The sequence below is a fragment of the Aulonocara stuartgranti genome (genome assembly GCF_965226115.1).
Source record: "Aulonocara stuartgranti genome assembly, chromosome: 20".
Taxonomy (NCBI): domain Eukaryota; kingdom Metazoa; phylum Chordata; class Actinopteri; order Cichliformes; family Cichlidae; genus Aulonocara; species Aulonocara stuartgranti.
The window spans coordinates 21,041,421-21,068,754 of record NC_138956.1 but is presented as its reverse complement, the minus strand read 5'-3'; the positions used below and the strand labels follow the sequence as shown (position 1 = coordinate 21,068,754).

General features: G+C 42.3%; 1 protein-coding gene across 1 annotated transcript in view; it reads right to left on the bottom strand.

Annotated features, from left to right (window-relative positions):
* Window positions 1–23,807, bottom strand: part of iqsec2b (IQ motif and Sec7 domain ArfGEF 2b) — a 30,157-nt gene extending 6,350 nt beyond the window's left edge. Inside the window, 5 exon segments of the mRNA XM_082519684.1 lie at window positions 6–1,060; window positions 1,322–1,639; window positions 1,790–2,084; window positions 22,000–22,580; window positions 23,018–23,807. Coding sequence (XP_082375810.1) covers window positions 6–1,060; window positions 1,322–1,639; window positions 1,790–2,084; window positions 22,000–22,580; window positions 23,018–23,026 — 2,258 coding nt within the window. The 5' untranslated portion in view covers window positions 23,027–23,807.
* Window positions 23,808–27,334: the final 3,527 nt, after the last annotated feature.

Genomic DNA, 27,334 nt, shown 5'->3' with positions numbered 1-27,334 from the left:
CTTACTTGTTAAACAGATTAAGACCAATACGGTACTGGCGTCTCTGCACCACGTCACTGTTGAAGGGGGGCGAGTCCCAGCTATGGCGGCTCTCCCTCTGGTATGTCTGCTTGCCCAGAGGAGGCAGAGGCTCCCGCAGGCTGTCCTGAGATGAGGAGCCTGAGCTGCAGTTGACTGTCTCATTAGAGTTGGTCGTGGAGTTGAGTGAATCATTGTCTCCATCGGAGCAGCACGGCTGCTCCAGGCCCCCAGGGGGCAGAGCTGTAGAGGAGGACGACGACAGAGGGGTGGTAGGAGGCTGCTGTGGGGACGAGGATGATGAAGGTGTGTCAGGGTACTGATGGTGGTGTATAGGGTGGTGGTGATGGTGGTGGTGGGCTGCCACCTGGTGCGGGATATGTGTGGGTATGGGTCTGCCAGGAGCTCGAGTCTGGCCCTGCGCAGCTGCTGTGGAGGTGGTTCGAGTACCTGTGTTGGGGGAGTGTTTGAGGGTTCCCTGAGGGGAACCTGCACCCACACCTGGCTCCTGCTCAAAGACCAGCGTTCTGCTCAGAGAGCCTCGGTCTGAACGATCACTCATGTCCACTGAGCTGTCGCTGGGCGGCTCAATAGTGAGGAGAGGCAGGTGTGCACCTCTGAGACGATAGTCTCTACACTCTGTACACGGGGTGCTTCGCCGACTGTTACTGCTGCCGCCTCCCTCAGTGTCCCTACTGTCCTCTCGCCCTCCCACACCGCCACCAGGACCCCAGTACTCTGTATCTGTGCTGCTAGGTGCCCGGTCAAGGGACAGAGGGGAGGATGGCATACCATCATCCATATAAAGGGTGACATCACTGTACGAAGTAGCTGTACTGTCACCATGCATACTGAGTCCTCCTCCAGCACCCCTGCCTCTTTCTCCCAAACCTCTTTGGGAAGATGGGTTGCTGCTGCTGCTCCACACACACTCCCCAAAGTCTTCACTAATCCCTCCACCCTCCTTGCTGCCCTCCTGGGAGTCATCGCGACCTGCACGGCAGGTAAGGGCATCATCTATGGAGTCAGCTAAGGATTTAACCTAGAGGGAACAGAGGGTGAGCTGTTATGATCGCACAGTTTTCACACATCTAAAAGAAAAGAGGAAATTGTCTAAACATGAAATGATTTACCAGTAGTTTGCTTGTAAGGTCTAAGTTTGACAATACAGGGGACGCTGGTCAAGTTTGGTTCATTATAATGTTTCTTTGTTACTTTCTGTCTCTGTGACTACCTTCATATTATATAAAACTTAGCATTAAATGAACTTGACGATGACTACTGAAAGAAACAACACTCTTACCTGCTTGGAGAAGGAGTCCTCTAAGTGGGTGTAGTCTCCTGTGCGGCCTGGATCAGGAGAGTGAGGAGGCCCCACGGCCACACTGTGGGTGAAGTTCGTTTGTGTCTGGGCCTGCTGCTGAGGCTGTCGCTCATCAAACGAATACTGCAGTCTCATGTTGGACAGGATGATGCGGCGCGTCATGCGGCTCTCTGAAGCTGAGCTTCTGAGGCGCTCAAAATTTTTGTTCATGCGATACTGTCTGAAGGCTGTCTGAATGGTCTTTGCTGCTCTGCGACTTACAAAGGAGCCACCATATTTTCTCTCCAACATCTCCACCTGAAATAGGGGAAGGTTAAAAAAACACAAGGTAAAGGACGAAATCACAGTCTGAATGCTTTGCACCCATACTGCTCCAGTGAAAATATGTTTCCTACGGCTTACTGCTTTCAAAGACCACATTTACAAATATATTCTTGCGACTGATACCTTCTTATCCTGCAGATCTGTTGATAGTTCATAGCTGTCCGAAAGAGCCTTGCATCTCTTGTTCTCCTCTTCTTCTTGCTTGCGAAGAGCCAAACTTGCAGGTTGGTGGCGTGTTCGCAACGCCCAGGCCAAGCTGGCTGAGCTGGAAGCTGTAACGCATGAAGGGCCCCTGGAACCGGAGGGCGCGTTGCTGCTGCTGTCACTGTAGCGCTCTGAGCCTCGAAGGTAAGGCGCCTGGCTGAACGAGGTGTCTTTGTGGGTGCCCGTTTCTGGACACTGGGATTCCCCTTCCACACTGCAGAAGAAAAAAGGAGTAGAAGCTATAAGAATGACTCACAAGCAGCTTCACTAAATATTCCAAAAAAAAAAGACTTTGAAGTGTGTTAAGTCTTAAATGGAGACTGAATGAAAAATTCTGTAGGATAGACTTAAAAACATACTAACAAGGACTTACGTGTAAACTTTTGAGCGGTGCAGAACTAACCATCTCTTAGTGGAGCTCATGATGAACTTATAGAAAAGCAATATTCTGGTTACTTTCAAGCAGTGCCAGTCCCGAGACCTGACAGTATTGCTTGCCTGGAGAATAAATAGGTAATCCAACAGATATAAAAGGTCTCTGTCATGTATCGTCTTTCTTAAGAGTCCAGAGGAGTAGTTAATGTACTACCAAGCGTTTCCAAGGTTAGTATGCACTTTTGCACTCTCCTTGTTTGACAAACATAACAGTAACCAAATAAGTGCCAAATACCAGCAGCACCATACTGACAGGAAAAACCAGGTTAGCGCTAGCTGTACGACAGGCACCATCAGCTTAAATACTGGAATTAAACGCACGCAATTCCTTCCAAACTCACTCACTCAGTCCATTATGCGGCTGTAAATGCAAGCAGTTAAGAGTACCATCGTAATCCAACTGAATCCTATTTCCAGTCAGGATAGCAATAACAACAAAACCTCTCAGATATCAGTTAGTCCCAGAAGTCCTTCAGTGTCCTGTTATCCAGATTTGATGAGACAAAATCCACCCGAGTCAATCACTCAGTGTGTGTTTGGGAGAACAACTGCTGTCACATGTCCCTGCCTACATTTCCTTCTTGTGTTAGCCGCACCCCCTCCAGAAAGTTGTGTCCTGTCCCGCAACAAGGCACAGAGTGTGCAGTAAGGGTCAAGGATGTGTGGGAGCATTAGAGTCAGCAAGTGAAACAGATTTTGGCTGTAAAAGACTGGTTGTATAGTGTTAACCTTCAGTATTGTTTAAGCTCTGCATCACACAGTAATTCACATGACAGAAACATGACTGAAAAATGACTCTTTTGACCATTTTAGGTTTGAGTGGGTCATTCAGTGTCCTCCTCCCTCCCTCCCTGAGCTGTAGCTGTTCCATTGGATCAAAGAGACTTCCTGTTGTTAGAGTTTAGTTGGTAAAAACAAGACAAGGAAAAGTCTTCACGGGCAACAAGGAAACTATTTTAATTTGTTTTGGTTTTGATGTTGTAAGCGATACTGTTGAAATTCAAGCCCCGCAGTTCGACAGACTTAGAGTCGTTGCTGTCGCCAGAAGGGGAAAATACAGGGCAGGGTTTTTAAGAAGGACATCCAGTGCCTTCAAGCAAAACATGACCAAGCTAATTTATTGTTGAGTCTAACAACAACTCTAAGAAAAGCTTTAATATGTTGCATAACACAAGAGTCATGTTGAAACACAGTTTTAAAGAAGCAATTCTGACATCTACAGGATAGCCCATATTACCACAGTTAAGACAGGATCCACATATATTATATTGTGAATGTGTAATAATATATTATAATTACACCGTGCTCATTCATCACAATACCAAGCTATGCTTTGCTTTCATTTTCAACAAGTTTTTGCGTATATCTCCTCTTTCTCTGTGCAAAATCATTTATCATTCCTCCTCCTCTGCTCCTTAAATAGAGAAACTGAGAAGCGGGAGGGGGTTGCTTGGTGACGGTTGCTGTGGGACCTTTGTGGGCGGTGAGGCGGTTGTTAGGAAGAGAAGCGTGGTTGCCATGACAATGTATTGACTGTTATCACCATTTCGGTGGGTGTTGAAGATGCTCCACAGGTTGTGAATGACGGTCTACGTAATACTTGCCTTTTTACGAAAACACTAAAAGTAAGATATTTGTAAAGAGTGAATCATGAAATTACTGTATGGTCTAAACTAGCTATTTTCGATAGATCAATCTTTGGATGAATCGTTACTATATTTATGTTGGCTATTTACACATTGTCTTGCATAACCTGTAGGAATATGAAATTCTGTCTAATTCAAAGCGGCTTCAGTTGGCTTCTTTTAAGGAAACTGGGCACACAAGTGCCTCTGCATAGCATCAACAGGTAGACTACTGTATGATTTCCAGCCGTGCACGTCACTTGGAACAAATGCTACTTTCATTCAACAGCGTACCTAAAATATGAACTGAAAAGGAATATTAGAGAGCTACAAGTCCAGTTCCATATACCTGTCTCTGAAAAGGCATAGCTGATCCCCAGATTTGAGCTTTTAAGCTCTTTTAAACTCATTAAAAAGGAAAATCTAAAAATGCAAACCAAATGTAAAGGTGACAATTTCTCCACTGCCACCAAATAAGAGATCAACTATATGGATTATGTGACCATATAACTGTGTTATTCATTTGCACAGACTGTATGCTATAAGACGGGTGCAAATATCACAGATTTATGTTTCTTTCTTTGAGCGTGGGGAGAACATTTGTCACACTGTAAAATATCCAGGTTGGTGAAATATTAAAGAAAACATTTTTAAAAAATTCTCCTATCTAGGTGCAGTGCAACCCACGTCCAACTGTGCATGCAATGCTCCCTTAAAACTCTGGCTATTTTTATTTTCACCTGAAAAAAAAAAAGATTTTCTCTCAGATTCAGTCAATAACAGCTACAAAACGATAAAGCCAAACTGCACAAGCTTCGGCTCAAATATGCGAGCGATATTTGGGAGACTTTTGAAATACATAATGCAATTTCTTTTTGCCCTCATCAGATCACAATAATGTTTTAAACCCTTCAGTAATTGGTTTTTTCTTACTTCACAAATAGCCTAAATAAAATCCTCAGAATATGTCACTAAAGCAGACACTGATGCTATCAAACCTGTTCTCAAACTGAACTGAAATGCAACCTCAACAAAGTTTATGCAACAGAAATGAAGCACAGCAGGCCCTATAGAAATGCTACACTTAGGCAGCCTCTTTACTGAATGTGCAACTTTCAAAAAACAAAAAAATGACAGCTGGTTATGTTTTACAGTTACTGCCTGCTGGTGCAGGGACCTCCCCAGGGGGAAAGCGTTTAATTTAGAGTTCCCTGCAGTAGGAGCCAGCCAGTAATATGCGGTAAGAGACTAGACCATGATATCTGAGTAAAAAGTTTGTTGTATAAAACATGAGTGTGGCCATATCGCAGCTGGCATCTGAATCTCATTATTTATGTAAGAAACACTGTATTCCTGTTACACAGAGAGGCTCTCTCTAGAGGCTTCCGCATAAAGACCAGCCCAGGGTTTTACTACCTCCTATCATTTAATTGGAGATGGGACAGATGGCTGGAATGTCATAAACAGGAAAGAGATTGCTGATGGTGTTTAAAAAAATTACAGAAGTGGGTTATAGAAGTGAAATTGATAACAGGGCAGATGAGAGAAAGTGTATGGGAGCATGCGCTGTAAAGGACAATGCCAACTTCATGCAATCCCCTGACTTTTTTCCCTTCATCATATAATATTGATGTGCTGACAATGTGTGTATGTGTGTTTGCCTATGCGCTTATGAGAGAACAGCAGTAGGTCCGACTGTGTTATCGAACCCCCAGCGGGACATGGAGGCTGAGGGATTAGCCTCTCCGCTGTCTGCAATGAGATGCCAATAATTGCATCGATCTGAACGTTGACTCATTTCCACCTGAGCATAAACTCAGCGCAGTTATCTCATATCCTTTCTAATCTCTTCATCTCTGAGTTTTTGTGTTAATTTTTCCATTTGTCTCCGAGCTTATTACCCAGTATAACCCTGCCAAGCTGAACGTGGACAATGAAGGATAAAAAGTGCAGCGCAGACCTTCAACAAGATCCAAGCTAATTACTTTGGAGATGTGATGTGATAATATTTGCCATTAATTTCAGGACTTAAAGAGATCAGAAACCACAGAAATGAATCCTCAGCCGGAGCAGTCAGTATTCTCTTTCATGGCCAAACCGAAAGGAAACAATAAAATCATTCATGGGTCAAATCGGAGCATTCCTGCACCGCCAACACTCTCCAGCCATTTCACCATCTCAACCCATGAACTTCCCATCGCACACATGAACACTTTACACTTTCTTCCTACTACCTGAAGCCTCCAGTTCAAAGCCCAATAAAGAGGTACTGGATGAAAATGTTGTACAACTTGTTTGGAAGGCTCAGAATTGGCAGCATTTCTTAAACCTTAACTCATCAGATAATCTCTGGCACTAAAGCAAAAAAGAATGAAGAGATAAGTGTTGTATAAAGAGACAGGGTGACAAGATAGTGTAAACTTTTATTGGAAACTGACTTCGTTTTCTCGTCTCTTATTACACTTGCAGTTTTTCTGAGCTTGACATCTGTTTTTGAAACTTCCTTTTACTGTCAAGCTCTACTGATTCACTTTCAGGTTGGGTACAGCTGATTTGGCATTTAGCATCTTGTGAACACACTTCAAAGTGCCGCAAAGTGCTGACAACTCCTGCTACCAGGCATTCAAACTAACATGCCAAACATTTGCAAGGGTGTTTTAACTAATTTACTTAAAGTCATTTATTTCAAACAGACCCCATCTGGCACATGGTTATATGCTTTCTTTGCAGTTCCTCAAGAGCAGCACTCATAACAGTGGCAGATTACCAAGACTTCTAAAAGTATGTGATCTGTCAGCTGACTGGCATTTACACTCTGTCACACAATTACCCGTCAGAGCCCATTTATATCCTTTCCTTTCCATTTTTCAGTTTATCAAATTGAGTTTCCTTCAATAAAATTGCATCTACTGAAAACAGACCCCCATTTATTATCAGTTCCCGCTGCCGTCTGTCTGTGATGGTTAAATATCACCGTCTGTACACACAGCAGTTAATCCACTGTACAAGCCGTGTCATGAATTTGCACCACTGCATTGTAGGCCGCCAAAAGCACACACCGGTGTTACAAGTTGTCTCATACAGATGCCAAAATAAAGTCTTTTTGGGGTAGTTTTACACGTAAAAGAAAAGTGAAAAATCTGAGTTCTTACCATGCTGCTACTGTCAGAGAAAGTCCCACACTAACCGGAACACCGTAATAATAAACACACCCTCTCTCGCTCTCTCTCTGCATACACACATGGCTCCTGCTCACCCCGCAGAGCAGTACAGGCTACATTCTTGACGATCCTTCGACAGCTATGAACTTCCCTCTCCCTGCCCAGCTTTTTCATCTCCACCCTCCTCTGCCAGATCACTCACACGCTCACAATCACTTGTACTCCACACGAGCAAACCAAGCAAATAAAACACATCAAAACACAGGAAATAGAGACACAGAGAAGTGCATTCATTTATTGAAGAACAAGAGGATAAATTAAAAAAAAAAAACATAATGAGTGCTGTTTCATCTTGTGCTTTTGTATTTTTATAGGTTTTTACAAGTCTATGAGAAGCAAGTGAAAATGAAAGACACATGGGCTGTGTGTTGAAATGAATATGGGCAACATAACAAAAGACATGCATGTTAGTTTAATCACTGATTAAACTGGCATTGGGTGTGAATGTGAATGCCTGTCTCTTTGTGTTAGCCCAGTGATAAAACTGTCTATCTGTCCGCAGTGTAATCCAGCTGGAGCCAACTCCGGCTCCAGCCACGTCGTGACCCCGAATTAGATAAGTGGTTAAGAAAATGGATGGATGGAGAGTTATATGCCACAATATTAGTAAAAAATAGAGCGGGAGGCAAGCAATGACACATTTTAAAATGTAATCTTCTATAGCACGATACTACAAAATAATAATTCTCCTTAATATACTTTTATAAAAGAACCCTTTTCCGAAAAAGTTGGGACGCTGGATAAAAGTAAATAGTGATGGAATACAAGGACTTGTAAATCACGAAAATTGTACACAGTGAACAAATAGACTGCTAAAAATGTTTATTGCTTTTTGAAAAATCCATGCTTTTGAATTTGAGGCCAACGACAGAAAGAGCAGCAGCATGTTTCACACTGTGATGCATCACCATTTCTTTTAATAAAGCAACACGGGTCCCCATTCTTTCTTCATTTCAGCCACTCCGTGGTTCAACTCTTCCTCTGTCGTGTTTTTACATTTCTGAATGCTCTAAATGTTTTCAACATGTCTAAACTGCAACAAGCCCATTTTAGAACTCATCTTTCACTGTGATGCTATTAATATACATGCAAAATGTGTTAGGCAAAGCCTTTCCTGTATAGACGTCATGAAGATGTCAGCATCTTCAAAACCTGTTTATCCTGTCCTGCATTTTTTGAAATGTGCTGCTGGAATAAAATTCAAAATGGGCTTGGGTTTTTAGAAAACAAAAGAAAGACCTGTTTCAACATTTAATATAATTTTTTTAACCTATTTACAAAGTATAAATTGCATAGCTGTTGTTTACATTTTAAACACTGTCCCAACACTTTTATAGAGATTGTAAAAACAGCTACATGTGCTAAAAATAAATTAAATACAATTTGAGTCAAGAAAGCCAGTTGGTTGGAAATAACACTTTAACCAAACTATAACAACATGTCATAGATAACTATGCATTTCCTGTGTGTTCTGCAGTGAAAGGTTACCATGGAAGGCCAATGCAGAGCACAGAGTCAATATAACGCTTAACTAGAATTACTAGTATGACTTCCTGCGAATACAATGGGCTTAAGGTGTAGATACATGAGGTGGCAGATATGTATGAGCAACATTGGTGCATGACTCAAACACAATTAGCAATTAAAGAAGCACAAGCGTCATCTTCAGACATTTATACAGGAGAGAAATCCTTGTCTTCGGGAGCTTGGAGTCTTTTATTGAAGATGAAGATGAAATCAACAAGACTTGACTTTGAAGTCATGAATAAAAATGATAATAAACAGGTGGATATTTATCAGATGGAACAAATAAATTAACAGGCTAAACAACAATGTTTTTATATCATCATATGCTAGTTTCTCTGACAATACATAATCGCTGGAGACAGAGGTGTAGAGCGCTTTGCACAGATAACAAATAGTGACTACTGTGCACATCCAAAATGACATGACTCAGCTAGTGGATCTAAGATAAACATGAGTGTGACAGTAATGAGCAGGAACTAGTGATGTGATCTGACAGCCTGATATGGCTGCAAGTAAAGAAAAAAAAAAAACAGCAAAGTATACAGAGAGAACACAACATCGAGATTCCATAAAGTCTAAATTAGCACACAAAAATGATACCTGGCTAAATCAGTGACAGCATACATAAAAACAAATACGGCATGCATTTCTATTTTTCTTGCTCCGATGCAGCAAGACTCAGTATTTTTGGTACACAGCGAGGTCTCGGTTTTCTGGCAGCATAAGCTGCGATATCCTTTTCACAGGTAAATGTGCAAGCGAGTCGTCGTGCGGTCAGTCACACCTCAGCTCAGCGAGAGGAGGGGCTACTGCAGCCCGAGGCAGAACAACAGAACTGATGGGCACGCTCATCCTCACCCTCCTCTCTTGGAAAGCAACATGGGACAAGCCAAAGCACGTGAAGAAACACAGGACAGGAGGCAGACAGAGCAGACAGGGAGAAAGAGAAAGAGGAGGACGGAGAGTGAAAAAAACACAACAGTATGAGACACAAAAGCAGAAAAAGCAGAAAGCAAACAGACGGAGACTGGGTGGCAATTTTAAGTTAAATCTGGGACATGAAGGGATCTTTATTAAAAAATATGCTTTCTATACACAGTTTAAGCAGCCACGGCCTTCTAATACCACTAGATGGCAGTGTTGGACCATCATGCGCACATGTGTCTGTGACTCAGTTAAAGGATAAATGAAATAAGGAGAGGACAGAGGGGGAGAATTCACCAGGTTCACTTGTGATTCAGTTCATCTCAGTCCCAAAGCTTTCTGAGGACGAGTGCTTCCTCTCACTCTTTAAAAGAAGCTGTGTGTTTTTCAGGCTGGTAGAATTGCCTAGCTATTAGTCACACCTGGGAGTGGTAGGAGACTGAAACACAGGCTCTTGAGAGAAGCAGGTAACTGGCAGACAATGATGGTGACAAATGGACTGGCCACAGCGTGAGGGAGAGATCTTCAGGTGGTTGCCAGGTTTTGGCATCGCAATGTTTCTAATGGGGTTTAAGGGGTTTTATTTATTTATCTTGTACTCACTGTAATTAGGCCCCATGAAGGCAGCCCTTACCTGTCCTCCTGCTGTAAGCTTTGGTCAGTAGAAGGGCAGCAGTACTGATGAAGACTGACGAAGCTGTGAACAGTCAGACTGGTGGGAAACAGAGTGGCAGCACTGCTCACTGCCGTAGGAGTGGAGGGAGCCGAGGTGGGCTGCCCTGAGATAGATGGCGGCCGGACACTGACAGGAAGGACCAGAGATGGACAACACACACACACGCACGCACAAACACACACACACACACACATACAGAGATGGAGAAACCAGAGAAAGACAGACACATACAGTCAGCACCAAAGCAGAAAAAGCGACAGGCAAAGGAAGCAATTGAAGCTGCACATTGATAGTGACAAATCATAGCAATGGTAGTACAAAGAATGGGACATTTAAGAGGAGGAATGTAATGCAGATGTGCGACAGCTAACAAAGTGTAATAACAGTAAGATGACTGACATCATCAAGGCATACGCCCCCACCAACTACACAAGTTTTGAGTTCTGACAGATAAGTTACAAGTGTATTAAAGAGCAACAAAAGCAATTTAAGAAAAACAAGTAAAATGGGGAAAAATGTCCCTTCGCTAAAGTTGTTAAATATGTTTTATTAGTGAAACTCCAACCACTCTAATGGATTATATAAAGCTCGATACGAGTTCTTCAGTGGGTCATCCTGTATGAAAATGGGAAACCACTTTCTGTAATGCATGCAAAAGTGCACATATAACACAAAAGCCTCTCTACGCTGGCAGAAATCAGAGATGTTCCATCTGCAGATTGCGAGTGAACGGTGGAAGAGGGAGCAGTGGTTGAGATTAGCATGTAAATGGCTGGTTTCTCGCTGGGGCCAGCTGCTGTCAAGGACATGCAGTCCCTGTCATTTTAGCATGGAAACACTGGGGGGGGAAAAGCACAGAGAGAGGGAGGCACGAATGCAGCAAAGAGAGTAAGAGGAAATAAGATAATGCAATACTTTTGCAATTCATAGTTTCCCAGCTTGTTTTATGGAGAGCGGTGCAAGGACGAGGCAGCCAAACCGAATTTTAGGGAAAAACAATGAGAAGCAATCTCTTGTTAAAGATAGACTGTATTTAATATTTTTTCCACTATCAACAAATCCAATGAAAAGACTAAACCAACAAAGACTTCATTCTATTTACAGGCTGGACTATTGTCAAACAGCAGGAGTATTGTAATGTTGCTGTCAAAAAAAGAGAAATCGATTAATAAGCTGCGAAACACAGAGCTGTAAGGCTTACCACAAAACACAAGAGAACACAATACTCCACTTTTAATTATCCAACACTGGCTACCCATTTAATTGCTGTCCCCCTACTAACCCATTTACACCCTGAGATTTTCAGATAGGAACCTGCTGACTGTTTCCACTTGACTGTTCACCACAAGGGTTATGGAAATACCTGCCTTGTGAACTACAGTGTCTTTCAAATCCCTTTTTTAAATTATACTTTTAAATTTTCAGGGTTTTGTTTTGTCCGTCCCTACCCTCACCTATGGCCACGAGCTGTGGGTAGTGACCGAAAGAACGAGATCGCGGATACAAGCGGCGGAAATGAGCTTCCTCCGAAGGGTGGCTGGCCTCTCCCTTAGAGATAGGGTGAGAAGTTCGGCCATCCGGGAGGGGCTCAGAGTAGAGCAGCTGCTGCTCCACATCGAAAGGAGCCAGCTGAGTTGGTTCGGGCATCTGACAAGGATGCCCCCTGGGCGCCTCCTGGGTGAGGTGTTCCAGGCATGTCCCACCGGGAGGAGGCCCCGGGGCAGACCCAGGACACGCTGGAGAGATTATATCTCTCGGCTGGCCTGGGAACGCCTTGGTATTCCCCCGGATAAGCTGGAGGAGGTGGCTGGGGAGAGGGAGGTCTGGGCCTCTTTGCTTAGGCTGCTGCCCCCGCGACCCGGCCTCGGATAAAGCGGATGAAGATGGATGGATGGGTTTTGTTTTGGTCTCAGCTGTTTATTTATACTGTACAGTGTAGCTTTTCACTACACTGTTACAGAAAATTACACTGCACCCAAGAGTGATCTTATATTGCCCTTTTTGAAGTTTTAATACATACATCATTGACATATTTTAATCTTTTTCATAGCATCTATTCTTGAAGGTTTCTCCCTTTTTCATTTTAAGTACAGCATGTGCAGCCAAAGCCTGACATGGTTTATGTTTTGTGCCAGAGAACACAAGGACTAGAAGACATAACAGTGAGGCACACTCTTGCACTGAGTGACATGCTCCGTCACTACTACGAACATGGGCACTGTAGTTTATTCTCAGTCAAGCCCACATACACCCTCCAGCTTCCGTAAATACTCACTAGAACACCAAATCCACGGCTGAAAATAGTCCCCGGCAAATATGGTATTTACTGCTGTTTGAGTAGCAGTAAATGCCACTACACTGTTACAATTACCAAGCATCCTTTACTGAATATACATTATTGTGACTTTCTATGAAAACAGTAATAAACCCAAATCTGCAGCTCCCCTTAGCTTAATAGAGCTTTAGGTTTTTGGGGAACAGTGGAATATTTAGCAGCTAATGAGCCAGATATTTTCCTCAGGAATTAACAGAGACAAACAACAGAACTAAAAAAAAGAGTGAATATTGTATAATAGATTAAATGACGATCCTCCCCTGTATCTGCTAGCAAGCCAGACTCAGACTCGAGCATTCCTTTATGTCTTTCTTCTCATTTTTCCATTTTTTATCTCTATTTACAGCAATTTATTACCATTTCAACTACTAACCACTTTTAACAATTTCATTTTTGTCTATTCTTTTTAGCTCACGTTAGCAAATAATTGCAAATGTTTCATATCTTACTATAATACACAAAATCTCAGTCTGTCTGTTTGTTTCTTTGTCCACAAACTCCGCCCACACCATCAGGACTTGAGCAACCGAACTTGGCACGTAGGTACATCTCAGGCCCCTGAAGGTTCTTAGCAGTACATGATAATAAGGCATCATCATGTTGCCTAGCAACCATTTAGCCATGGGTAAAATGACCCGTTTTTAAAATGTATGTACCTATAACTCCTTATAAAAGCATCCTATCATTTTAATGTCGTAACAATAAGATCTCATTTGTACCCACAAAACTTGAATTATGCATGATATATTATGACACCATCACGTTGCTTAGCAACAGGCTAAAATGACCAATTTTCCTATACATATTGAATTATAATATCTAATTCATTGATGCGTAAAGTACTGGGCAAACACTTTGAGTTACCCCCAATTCTTTATATTTCATTAGGAAAATGGGAAATAGGTGCAGTGATTTAGTGAAATGTGCAAGAGGCAGATCTACTGATGTGGAACAGGATGGGTTGTGCTACCCTAAAATAATCTCTTTCCATTTTGCATATGACAATAGCTACAATTAGCATTGAATATGAATTATAAAACTGAACATACTGCGTTTGACCATTAAAAAATGGTTCAGCCCACAGTGTTGAAACGCTTTATTTCTTATTTTCAGTAGCAACTCAGATCTATAATTGAGAGCGTGTGAAACTTGAGACTTTCTAACTGATCCACCTCATGTTGTGTAGCATTCTGGATTTTATACTTATTAGGCGGCATGATTATTTATTATACAGGCTATACAGTACATAACATCAAATGTAACTCAAATGTTTAATTATTTGTGTATATACTTGTAGCATTTGATGTGTTTTACCATATACAGTACATATTACAGAATGTAACACCTGCATATGTGTAAAGAAATGGATATGATTTTCCCACCCCATCTGATTTCCATGCCACCCTCAGAAAATGTATCTAAATCTCATATATAGTATATAAAGCAGAAACAGAGCTTAAACAGTACTAACACATTTATGATACTTTTCTGCAATAATTCCATGAATTTTGACAACATACCCATCACTGTTGCCTGAAATGCATTGGCAAATCATGTCAGAGCCTTCATGTGTTTTACACACTTACTGATGACTCTAATCAAAATGGTCAAATTTGGTTAGTCACTCCATAAGATCTGTTGCCACTAATTTTCAATCCAGTCCTTGTGTTTTGACATACCTCAATCTTTTCTCCCCGTTTTCCTTCTTTAAGAATGGCTTCCTGACAGCCAGGTTCCACTGACAGCATTTCTTATGAGGCTTTGGCAAATAGCAGACGAATCAGCTGAAGGACCAGATGGATCCTTCAAGTCTTCACTGTATTTTTTTTCTTTGAAAATCATCTTGCTGGTGCAAAAACGGCTCACAACTTTTGCATAGTACTGTATATCACTGTTGCAGCCATTGACTGATCTTATTGTTGGGTAGCTTGATCCAAAGTGATGCAATTTATGTGCAAAACGTGAAGGAACTAAAGCTTTAAAATGAAACTACTTGGGGTGAAGTCATGGTTGTGGTTCTGCAAATACTTCATGGGCTTAGTTGACAATGACAAAAGGCATACTCAGTTTTATCCCTTAATCCTCCTGATGACATAACGTTTACATATAACCTAATAGATGTTTGACAGGATTTCACTCTGACTCTGCCCTTTTTAATACTGGCTCAGTCAAAGAAGACACAGATCTACCACACTAAGCAGCGATTCACATCCCATTGCTTTAATTTTAAGAGCACTTTAAGAACTACGAGAGTGGTCGAAATTAGAGCGTTTAAAGATACAATCACGTAGGTGGAGCGCTCGTTTGCTTAGTGCAGATGAATAAAAAGTTCCAATTAGGGTAGCAAAAAACTGTCAGTGGCTATTTTAGCACCATATTATCAAAGAAGACCACCTTTTTCATTCCTGTCTTTATAACTTATACTTCAGCGCATTAAAATGAAAAGTTTAGGCGTAACTTACAAGCACAGATGTTCTATTGTTGAACATTCTGACAAGATGTTACGTCTGAAAGAAATTAAACATTCGGAAAAAATAAACCCGTTGACCTGTTCATCTTCAGATGGAGATGTTGAGAGAAGCAGAGGTGCTGTTACGTAAGTCTGAGCCATGCTTGTACACACTGTGTGGTTTTACACTGCCAAGATTTGTATTTTACCAGCGGTAACTAATGCCTCCTGTTAAGAGTATCCCCCCAGTGAGGCAAGTGTTGACAGGCTAATCTAGAATCTGATTTCTGCTTCATGAGCAGTTACGCCTGAATCCCTGAGCGCCATAAAAACAGACACACACACAATCATCCTCCTCCTTCTTCCATAGAAACACAAAACACACATACTACCCACACATAGTATGTACATCTCTTGTTCTATTATTAGCAGACCCACACACAATAGCAAGACAATAGGGAGAGGAGAATAAGATATGAATCAACACAAGTCAAAAGATATTAGTAAAAACAGAGAGGAACAGGAAGTACAGGCTAGAAGAAAAAGTGGTACGTTGGGAGAACGGATGAGGTGGCGTGTATTTAAAGCTGTGAGTTGACAGAGGCTCGAGGTAGGAAGAAGAGAGGGAGGAGAAAGAGCTACGCGAGAGTGGGAGAGGTTGAATACAGAGGAGGGCAAGGGTGAAAATAATCAAGAGAGAAAGAATGAAGGTAAAAAGGATGGAGATGGGGGGGGGGACATGATGTGGAGTGATAGTGCTGGATTCAGTGTTTCCTCAAACCTGTGCTGGGCTTGGGGGTGTCAGCGTGTAGGTGAGTGTCTATGTATAGACGAGTGAGCAGAGTGGGAGCGAGGCTCACATGCGGCAGTCACAGGAAGACATTCAGCTTCATCTTTGTGGCAGGTTTACATACCACAGCGCACATCTTACAAAGCAGCCCACAGGTCAGAGAGCACTACCATTTACATCTGTGTGGCTTTCCAGAGTTTTAATGTGAAAATCCATTCGCCTGATTTAATGGTGCGAGCCACTTCAAACTGTGCTTTCACCTTTTTTTTTTCACCATTGTCTATGAAATAAGCGTGTGGGAGCGTACTGCGTCATCCCACCTCCAGCCTGACCTGGCTCACTCCTGCTGACAAACAGAGATTTTTGATGTAGCTTCAAGTAGAGTGTGTTTTTATCCCCACCACCACCACCATCTTCCACCAGTTCTTCCACAACCAACCAACCCCCCCCCCCGGTTTTCCACCGCGAGCTTGAGTCTCCTGCTGCTTGGCAACAGGGCGGACTGCCTGTGTGGGCGTCTGGCGTTAAGTGCCAGGCAAAAGCACTGACAAGGAGGGGCATAGTTACAGTTATGATTCAAATACACATACCAGGCACCTGCTGTACCCTGTGAGTCTGAGTGCACGTGTGAGCACTTGTGCACAGGTGTCTGTGTCTGTGTGTGTGTGCGCGCACGCTCTTGATTATAACTGGATATGATTCATCCAAATGAAGAAAAATTAGGCTTCATTTGAATGTGATGTGGGAGACGGAGAAGGAGTAATTCAAGAAACTGATATCACAGCAGATCACCGAAAGGGATATTCTTATTATCCAGAGTATCCAAAGAAACCGCATCCCAACTTTCCAGTGAAACAACATGCACCGCGCGATGAAAACGTGTGGCGGCACTCATCTGTCTTCAATATGTCTCCCGCATCTCCATCAAGTCGTCATTCAATCCCGCTTCTGTCTTTCGCCCTGCTCCCACTCCTACCCTCTCTTCACTTCTCTGTATCTCTCTCTATTCTGTGTCTCTCGCCCACAGAGTTCTTCACAGAAGAGCTCACAGCGTTCCCACGGTAACCAGTCTCCCTTATTCGGCTCCGCAGAACGTGTGCATGAGTGTTTGACAAACATCCCGCCTCAAAAGTGCCCCTTATCTGCATCTGAACGAGGGGGAAGACAATGCTTAAAGTCGTGGCCGAGAAAAGACTTGGGAATCACGCCTCTGTTGGTCAGATGCTGAGTCCGGGGGCAGTACGCGCAGATTGGAGGCGATTTTGACTACAGATTAGATCAAATAGGTCGACTTAGGATAAAATGTCTGAATTCCTCCACTGCACAAAGCACTTCAGACCTTGACTACCTCAAGTAGCAGCATGGCACAGGGAATTATGAGTAAATAAAGTTAAATAAATAAATAAAATGTCCAACTGAGTGACCCTGGGAGAAACAGGCGGAAAACATGGGAAGACCTTATAATTCAATCTCTTTCCCAGTGGATTCAGCTGAAGTCCTAAATCAAAATCAATCAATCCAATCAAAGTTGACTAATCTCTGTATGACACTGGCTTCATAATAAACTAGTGCTTTCAATGTTTATTATTCTTATTCTTAGCAAACTATGAGCCACGTTCTTTTCTCTCCTTTATTATTTTAAATGCTACTGTTAAATGGAGGCATTGCTTATTGTTACAATGGCAAAAATGGGAGGTAAGGATCAAATAGTTTTTTGTCTTAAAATGAGTTAAGTCTTCATTTTTGTAAAACTTTCTAACTTTCTAACTTCCAGTCTAATTAATCTTAGCGAAACAAGCTCCAGTTTAAATGATAGAAAGAGTGATGATGAGCAAAACTCTTGATACTATAGCGAGGGGTTCATAATTAGATCCCCAGTGATGACTGGACAGCAGCTTAGCACTCCGTCCTCCTCACTAATGACCAAGCAAGACCCATAATCTCTGCGCTAATTTACAGTACACTTGATGCTGTTAAGATGCAATCTGCACACAGCTGCCCTCAGTAAACAAAGCAATGGTGGCTGCTCCAAACACACGAGGACGGAAAAGGGAGGAGGGTATGTCAGGATCAAGATACAGGTGAGGGGAGCAGGAGGGAGGGAGGGATAGGAATGCAATATCGCAACTGTCTTGAGGACAGCTTTACAGTTTCCACAGCAACTCGCATGCACATTTCACTTCCTGTGGAAATCTTTATATCACAGCTGCTTATTTGTCTCCTCGCCATTTCAAGAAAGTCGGGTCTGATGATACATGCAGCTATAAGAGGAATGAAACTGGGAAGGGATGTTGTTTGAATGAAAGCGGCATGGGTTTGTGCCTAGAAGCACAACAACATACTACTTGAGACAATTAACTTTAACATATTACAGCTATAATTTTATCATTTTCATTTTGCCTATCTATAACATGTGAAGATAACTGCCTCATCAAACCTGTGAATCCATCAGCGTTTCCATATAATCTCTACCCCGATAACAAAAACAGAAGCTAAATCTGTGTGTTTCATCTTAATTATATAGAATATATGCAGAAAGAGGCAGGTTCAGCGGTCAGTCTACACCAGAGATGAAGCACAGGTGCGTGTTTCTAATTGGTCTGGTGATATTTAAAACAAAACATGCATTTTCATGAATCCAGACTCATGCATAGCTAAATATAAATGAACAAAACTATGACTTTTTCTTCGCGTGCATGTATGCAGCCATGAACACTCACTGCACTCAGAAATGGCAAGTAGAAGGCAACAAACACCACCCACATACAGTTGCCTCCCACATACACACGCACACACACATCCATCATTTAAATTTACATCAAGCTAAACTCCATCACTGTAATCATTAGCACCATTACGATATTTTAATTCCCGGCAACATTATTCAGTCCCGAAACCAAAAATATTAACAGGTCTACGATTGGGTTCTTGTGAGATAAACAGCATAAACAGCTGCAGCTTCACTGTATTATTTTTCTAGAAAGTCATGCCAGATCCAGAGAGAATAGATTACCTCCCATCACTTCACACAGCATGTTTCGAGAAGGTCAGTACAGGCTCAGCCGAGCTTACCCACACATTTGCCCAGGGCCAGTTGTATCTGTGCTATCTTTGTTATCATAGGATGTAAAATTTAAGCCAAAAGGCTAAAATGAATACACATTATGAGCTTGATTTTAGCCTCAAGAATGAAAATTCAATCAGGAACAATAACCGTGCTTCAGTTAAAGGCAAGGGAAAAAAGGCAGATGAGCACAGAGGGGAAGAGAAGGAGAACAGCACAAAAGTAATTTCTGCTGCTTCTCTGAGTCATATCTGCAGCAGTGGGAAACAGAAACAGCGAGGGGGAGAGAGTGAGTGTATGTACGTGGGTATGTGAGAGAGAGAGAGTTAGAAACGAAGAGTGAGAGAAGGGGTGGAGTGGGGGTTGTGAAAAGGGGATGGCTTATGTGTAGTAGAGCTACGTAAAATTAGCAAAATTGAGCTCCTTCTGAAATGAAAGGCCATTATCGTTCTCCATATTCTCTCAGAGGAATTAATGTCAATTTCCGAGGGAGTAGTGAACATGCCGTCGATGGCATGTGTGGAGAGGGGAGATAGATGGAGGGATGATGGAATAAAGAGACGAACGGAGACTCGAGCACCTTCACGGGGCTCTTTGGAGCTTCTGAATTCTCCCAGTGTGACAGTCAAAGTGGAGTGAAGAGAAGAAAGATAGCGCAGATCTTTTCTTTTTTTTTTTGCCATTACATAATAAAACTGCTCTGAGTATGAGCACTACTGGGGTTGTCACCAAAACCTCCTGCCTGTCATCCTATGAGCTGTTTGAGCAAACTTACATCCATGTAGCACATAAACAAGGACACAATCTCTCACCCACACAATGAACTGCCACATCTTCACGACATGACAGGCTCTATTGTCAGCACCAGGGTCGCATCAGCTTTATAATAAAGGACATCCCAGGTGATGTCCTGCAAAGCGGGCATACACACTCGCAGGAAAGACACACCGAGGAGACACACACATGCACAGCAGCAGTTGTCACCTCTGGGCCAGTGGTAATTATACTCCAGTCACACTAATTGTCTGTCTTCCTCCCTCTTTCACACATTTTTGTGCACTTACACTAGCACGTGTACTGTATAAACATGCACTTGTTCGCATACACATACATGCGGAGGGTAATACGAAATACATTTGCAGAAGTCTCCCAAAATAACCGCCGCACAGCGAGCTGTGGCAGTGCCCTCAACCCTTCTTGGAGAAGGGACTTCACGTCAAACATCATTTCACCCCAAGGCCTCAGACTCACATTGTTCACACTGCCATTAACAGCAGGAAAAGGATGAAACAGGGTTGCATTTGGGACAGCTGTTTATGATGTGCCGCTAGGAGGAAGAAGAGGAGAGGACTTTGTTTTGATGCAATTCTTGCACGCATGGCTAATAGAAGTGGAGGCGGGTGGGGGATTAGTTTATTCAGTTTCTTTGTCTGAGATCAAAATTGTGGGTTATGTGACCCACACAGAGACACAGGGAAGAGAGGAGGGCTCCTGCTGGAGGACCAAAAACTAATTGGACATAAACAAAGGCAGCTCTCAGAGCCTTGCCTTCCCTTGCCCAGACTCCCCTTTTCATCTCTCCCTCCCTCTTATACACACTCCCGTTGACAGATGGCAAATCAGTGTGTGTGTTCCACCTTTTTCTCTTTTAGACTGAGGCATGCTGAGTAAGGTCGCTCAGTCACTTTCCTCCCCCTTGTCATCCCTTTTCCTCTCCCCCTTCCTCTCCCACATCTTCCTTCTGTCTCTCCCTCTGATCCGAGCCATATTTAGTGTGTCACAAGCACTGACGATAGAGAAATTCATGTTTGTATCTGATCCACTATCAGAGCAGAGCGTATTGTCGCTGACCTAAGCTAATAGGCCAGTTTTGGGCTAGACTGAGTCACAGCCAGACAAGCACAATATGGCTCTGCTGTGCGGGTGACTATTTATTAAATGTGGCACTTCATATGATACGCTTGTCTGATCCTGGATCCAAAGTCAGCTACAATGGCTACAGGCAATTAACAAGGGAGAATCAGCAAGATCTACATTTGCAATTCATCACTGCATTTAACACCCACATAAATAACTAATATGTGCTTCTGTCTAATGACTAAGTCGCCCCTAGGGATGAGGAGAAGGGACCAGAGACAACTCTAATCGATAAGGGATTTAGTCAAATCTGAGTCAGTCATTGATAAGAGGATTGGGACCATAACAACTCAGACAGTGAGCGAAATCCAGTAATAACTGCTAAGATGATTGCGTGTTGAGAAATACATATGCACAAGAACAAACGGCTTCTGTTACCAAGACTGCAACAATTTATTTCACAGTGAGCTTTTTCACATGAATTGCTGCCTACTCACAAAGCTTAATGCTTCCAGAACAAAAGCTGACTCTATCTGCATGTGTGTGCGTGCGGGTGTGTGCGTGGTTAAGTAAAAGCAAGGACAGATGCACTTGCTGTTTGCCAAAGCTGTGTTTTGGAGCACTCTAACTTCAGGTCAGCCTTGAGTTTGGGGGGGGGGGGGGGAAACTCTCTTCGAGACCAAGCAGCCGACAGTTCAGAGCGAGGAAGAAAAGAAAAACACACTTTGAGCAAACAGTGGGTAGATTTTCATCCAGAAATGCTTCTCTTGCCTAGAAAGTTCAGATCTTTATGAAAAAATAAGACTCTCCTGTCTGGGCCCATGTTTTCCTCAGCATACTACTATGCAACTCCTACAGGATTCACATTTAAGACGGAGATCAGTGCACAAATCATCCTCTCTGCAGGCAGAATCATACACAGCATGATGAAATACACACCTTGACCACTTATCACTCCACTCATAATCCTCCAGCACTTAGCATATTTCCTCATGGTGGTGTATTAACACATTTCATCTTAGGTTCAGTCTCATTACTGCGAGGATTATCTGATGCTTCGTACAGCCTGTCATCATGTTGGCCTATGAATGTTCTGCCACACGTAGCTATCATGCAGACTGTGGTCATTACTATAATTTAGAGCCACTTGGACAAGATTATTGACATTCATTACAGACGGAAGATAAAGCCAGCAGAAGAGGCCCGTGTATTCGAGGTGAACTTACTTTCGGCGCAAGGTGGAACTGGTGTTGGTGTCTGTGCTGTCAGTGCGTTCAAGCCGGTCTGTGGTGGAGGAGCCGCAGGAGAGACCTCGCGTCAGCCTGGTGTGGGTCCTCCTCTCCCTGCCGGGCGCTGGAGTTGTAGCTGATCCGGATATCACCTGAGTTGTTGAGGTGCTACCATTCCCGCTGCCACCGCTGCCACCAGCACCGCTGCCATGATGGATGGGCAGGGACAGGGGCTGGTTGTGGTTGTAGTTTTGCTCGGGGGTGTCCGTTCCAGGGGTACGCGGGCTGCGTTCCTGCCTCAGGTCCTGGTTCTCTTGGCTGACCCGGTCTAGTTGGCCCTCCAGTTCCTCGATGCGCCTGCGCTGCGTCTCCAGGAGCTTGGCCTGGCTCTCAATGATGTTGTTGAGCTCCAGGAGGTACTCCACTGCCCGGTTTGGGCTCTCTGGGCTGGTATCCATGGTGGGAGCCCTTCCTCTCAGGGTACGACCACCACCAGCCACAGGTTCTACCCCGTGGGGCTGAGATCCACCCTCCCCACCAGCCCTGATGAGTTGGGGGGAGGGAGGGACCAAGAAAGGCTGTGGTGAAGATTAACTATAGGCTTCAGATGTTCAGAAACAGGAACTCACAGATATTAAGATATTGAGAATGTCATAGCGACTACATATCCCCAAACATGAGGGCAAAATTTACCATTATAACATCTTAGTAGCCATTGAAAACGTCACAAAGCCAAGAAGAGAATTTAAAGCTAAAAAAGAAGTTCATGGCACTGTTGAGTGTCTGAGTTCGTGAAGTCCCAGGCATTTTGAAATCGACACGTAGCAGGTAAAGAGTTTGGGGTGTCATGATTAATGTTAATTTACTAAATAAAATGTTTAAAAACAGACTTCCAGGCGGAGAGAGTGACACACATAAGTCTGGTGTAATTTAAGCTTTTCAGAGTTGGATAATGAACTTGCTTCGATGACTGATAGAGAAAAAGAATAAGTAGAATATGAATTTATCCACTGACCTGTGACATACACTGCTCGTTAACTTTAAAAGCTCTGGCACCAGCTTTTGGTTAATTAAAAAAAAAAAAAACACTATGTTTTCATCGATATACAGGGGGAAAGGGGGTGGGGGAGGGGGGGGATACGCTAGTTTTGATCTACCACTAATTATCAGGCGCTGTCAATCATTATATAACACAGAAAAATCTGCTCCTTCCCACGTTGAATATCCCCGCAGTCTGTCATCGTCGCTTTCAACCCATGATTTGATGTGTCTTTAAAGCACAGAGAGTGAGTAGAGGTGGTTTATGAAGTTCATTCTTGAAGTCCGAATCCTCCTCTTTGGTTCGCCAAAACTACATCCCGTTATTAAAAAACGAAACAAAACAAAAAACACAACAAAACAAAACAAAAAATCAAACTAGATCCCAGTATCTGTCTCGCCTTTTCATCCAAGAAAAATGCACTTTACCTCCTCGTCATGCACTCATAAATACTGATCTTCAAGATAAAACTTGTCACCTCTTAAAGGCTAAAACCTAACCGCAAGATTCTGAGGTCCTAAAGTCTTAATGACTGTTTCTAATCTTAAAACTGTACTTTTGTTTTTGCCGCTGGCGTAAAAGAAAATCTGAAATTGGTCGAAAAGAACAGGGAGCGTCCTTTCCTACTTATCTGACTCTCAGTGGCAGCAGGTCGGTAATCCATGCAGGAGAGTAGCGCTGAGTCTCCTGTGAGGTGGCGCAGAAACGGAGAGGATTTCGCTCCTTGAGCGTCTGAACCGCAGCGTTGCGTGCGCCTTTTCCTCTGGAGCGCATCACAGACAAGCAGGCAAAAATAAGGAAGTAACTTCTGGGCAAAGTTTTCAAAATAAAGGACGAACTGTCGAGAATAAAGTACTGACTTGGGGTGAAAGTCAGTTGATTTGTGGGCAAAAACAAACACGAATTATTAAAAAAGGCGCAAATTAATAAATTAAGGTGTCCTGAGTGTATAAGCTACAGAGCGATGATTTTCATACAAGATCACTACAAACAAATGCCACAGTCGGTGCAATGGCTAAATATTTCCACAACTTCCACAACTAATGAGCACTGATTAAAAATATATTAAAGGTTAAGCTACCAAACAGTGTAAACTGAAAGTTTATCTTTTGCTTAAAAAATATAAAAGAAAAATTAACGCATCACACAGTCAGTTAAACTTGATGGATTTCAAACTGTCCACTTATGAAGTATATTATGGGTCCATTTCACCTGCCGTAATGGAAATGAAAGTGCCAGAGGTGCACTGCTGAGGCCAAACCCCCAAAAAACGAAAAGATTTTGCGGTGGTCACAGCACATTCCTCTCTCTTCGTCCCTCCTGACGGATTTGACTGTGAATGTGAAAATCTCCTATATGTAAATGGAGTCAACAAAATATCCACAAAAACACATTAAAACTGTTTATTGTGTCTTCTAAGAAAACAAAGACAATATTTTAGGTATAAATGAGACAAAACAAAGTTGCACAAAATACATACAAAATAAATATAGAAATAAATAAATACAGAAAAAAAATACAAAAAAATACTTTAAATTACTGGACAAGACTGATTTCAGCTATCACTCTTAGGAGAGCTTAAGTTAAGTCTCAAGACTGTGGAAGAGATAATCAGGAATTCTCTGATTCTATAAGGAGAGCTGGACGTAGAAGGACTTCAACGCAGCAGAAGGACCAGTATCTGCTCCTTTGGTTGAGGAAAATGAGGAGGAGCACTGCCGGTGGCCTATAAAATGACATCCGTGTTTGTTTCCGATCAAACTGTAAAAAGCAATTTTACGAGGGTGACATGAGAATCTGACATCCTTCACACAGACCAGCACCATGTTATACTGTAATGATTGAGCGCTGCTTTCAAATTTCTATTATGCACATGCCTTCAAAAAGGTTTTCTTTCTTTGCAGTTGACAGAGAAAGACATTTTCTTTGGGTCGGTTAATAGTTTTCTGCAGGAATCTGAATGACTAGCCTAGCTGGTAAATAATACGTCTGTCATTCTTGGTCATTATTTCACAGTCTTCTGAGACAAACGCGCGCAACTTAAGAGCTAATTAATTACCTCTAAACCAGGATATTTCAGCATATTAACGACCCATTTCATCCAAAAGTGACACCTTTATTCATACCTCCACACTGTGCAGCACAAAGAAAACGGCATTCAATTTTTTCCTCAGATCTCACAGGTCCTATTACATTTGTCAGATAGTGAATTTAGGAATGCAGCTTTCAACAAAGAAGCGCAAAGAAGACATTTTATATTGAAAATACTGCGAGAATCTCATTTTCTGTCTTTGTAGCTTTACGCATTCCAGGAACCCTGATGAGCGCCTGAATCCGTGGTGTTCAGGTACGAAAACAATACAGTGCACTGCAACACATTGCAGGTGAAACATTGCCCCTGTCGTGTCAAATAACTCCCTGTTATAACATTGAAATTGCTATATTTGAAGTCGTGATTTAATCCACTTCTATAAGACAATCTCCTGCAGCTGAAGTGAAAGCAGCGCTGTTATTACTGTCGTTTTTTCTTTTCTTTTTTCCATTTTGCATCTGAGCTGATTTGAACAGAAGGATGCGGCTTAGGACAACACGAGAGAAAGACAGGCCTCAGAGCGCTGTTATTTTTAGTGTCAGTGCTTAAGTGCTCATATCTACGCTAAGACTCTGTAAATTCACCCGCTTCTCTCCCTGCACAGCAGCTTGGACAGGTGAGGTTGCCTCACTGTACAGTTAATACTCCACTGAGGAGTGAGGCTGTATGCAAAATGCATGCTCTAGCAAGGCTAGATGAATGATTGATCTGGAAATGCTGAGATTTCAGCCTCTTCGTGGCTCTCATTCACCACTAGTTAAAGAGCTTACATCTGATTTATTAACAGACATCTCACCCACATATTGCATCTGAGTATCAGGCTGCATTTCCCCTTCTCTCATTCACACACACACACACACACCTTCATCTTGTGAAATCCCACTTCACATAAATATACTGCTGTCTATGTTTTTGCTGCCATCTGCTGTCCATTATGTGGACCGAGGAAAGGAACACCATCATGACCACAGAGGAAATTGGTTCAGCAGTTTATTTGCACTTTTATTAGTGTGTTTACAGTTCAGCCATACTTAGGAAATGAAAAAAAAAAAAAAGAATATTGGCAAACATATATATATATAAAAGGTCTTATATATAGGCTACCTAGCAACACTGTATGGCCGTTGGATGGAGAATACAGTATGTCCGTTTGGCTGCTGTAATGTCTTTCTGCAAACAGACAGGGAACACCACGCTTTTTATTTCTCTGCTTTGTTCCTCTGGGTACAAATGGAGGAATGACGTCACTTATGGCATCAACCTTTAAATGATTATGGAGTGCTAACAAATAACAGCTGTAACAGTCTGTGTCTCCAAATGCCACCGTAGAGAACCAACGTAATATTGCTTTAACATTTAAATAACATTAATCCATTGTGTGTGTTTACGAAAATGGCGTGAAGTGACTGTAGCTTTTCCTCCTAATGGCTTATCAAGAAAACCTGAGTATATCAAAAAAGATAATTTCATAGAAAAATAACATCTCACAGTATCCATTCAACTTGGCTTCTGTTTTTTCCCCTTCAACAGAATATTTTAAAAAAAGAAAGAGAGCAAAAGAAAACGATGTGCTAATTTGTCACCTCAGATGCAACACCGAGCTCAGATTCTGCAGATTTATTTTTTTTTAAATATATTTTTGTGGGGCCTTTTTTTGGCATGACTTAAATTACTAAACAGCCCACACACTTCTAGTATGAGAGACCTCAGAGCAAAGGTTTTCACAGTAAGAAAAATCAGTGGTTAGGATAAAGTGGTTTATGTTACCAAGGCAACTGTACGTGGCACGATGGGCACAGCACTCTTTAGAATCTAGATAGTGGTTTTGTACTGACCCCACATACACAATATTTAACAGTACTTGAAATATGCACGCACCTGATGCATATTTTGGCATCTTTTGCTGACTTCTGAAGTAGGGTACGACACAGAGCATTCTAATCCACACCCAAGCAGCATAATACAAAACATTCATGTATAAATAGGACGGCTACAATATAGTTCTTAGTCTGTTTACATTTTTAGCCTTCACAAAAGCTAGTTCTCACATTATTTGTCATCACACAATAATAAATAATATGAATAGTTAGCTGTTGTTTGTAATATCTAGATATATACTGCATATATTCAAATGTTTAGACATATTATAATATATATATATATTTCAATATAAATCCAGTTCCATTTAGTATAGTATTTAC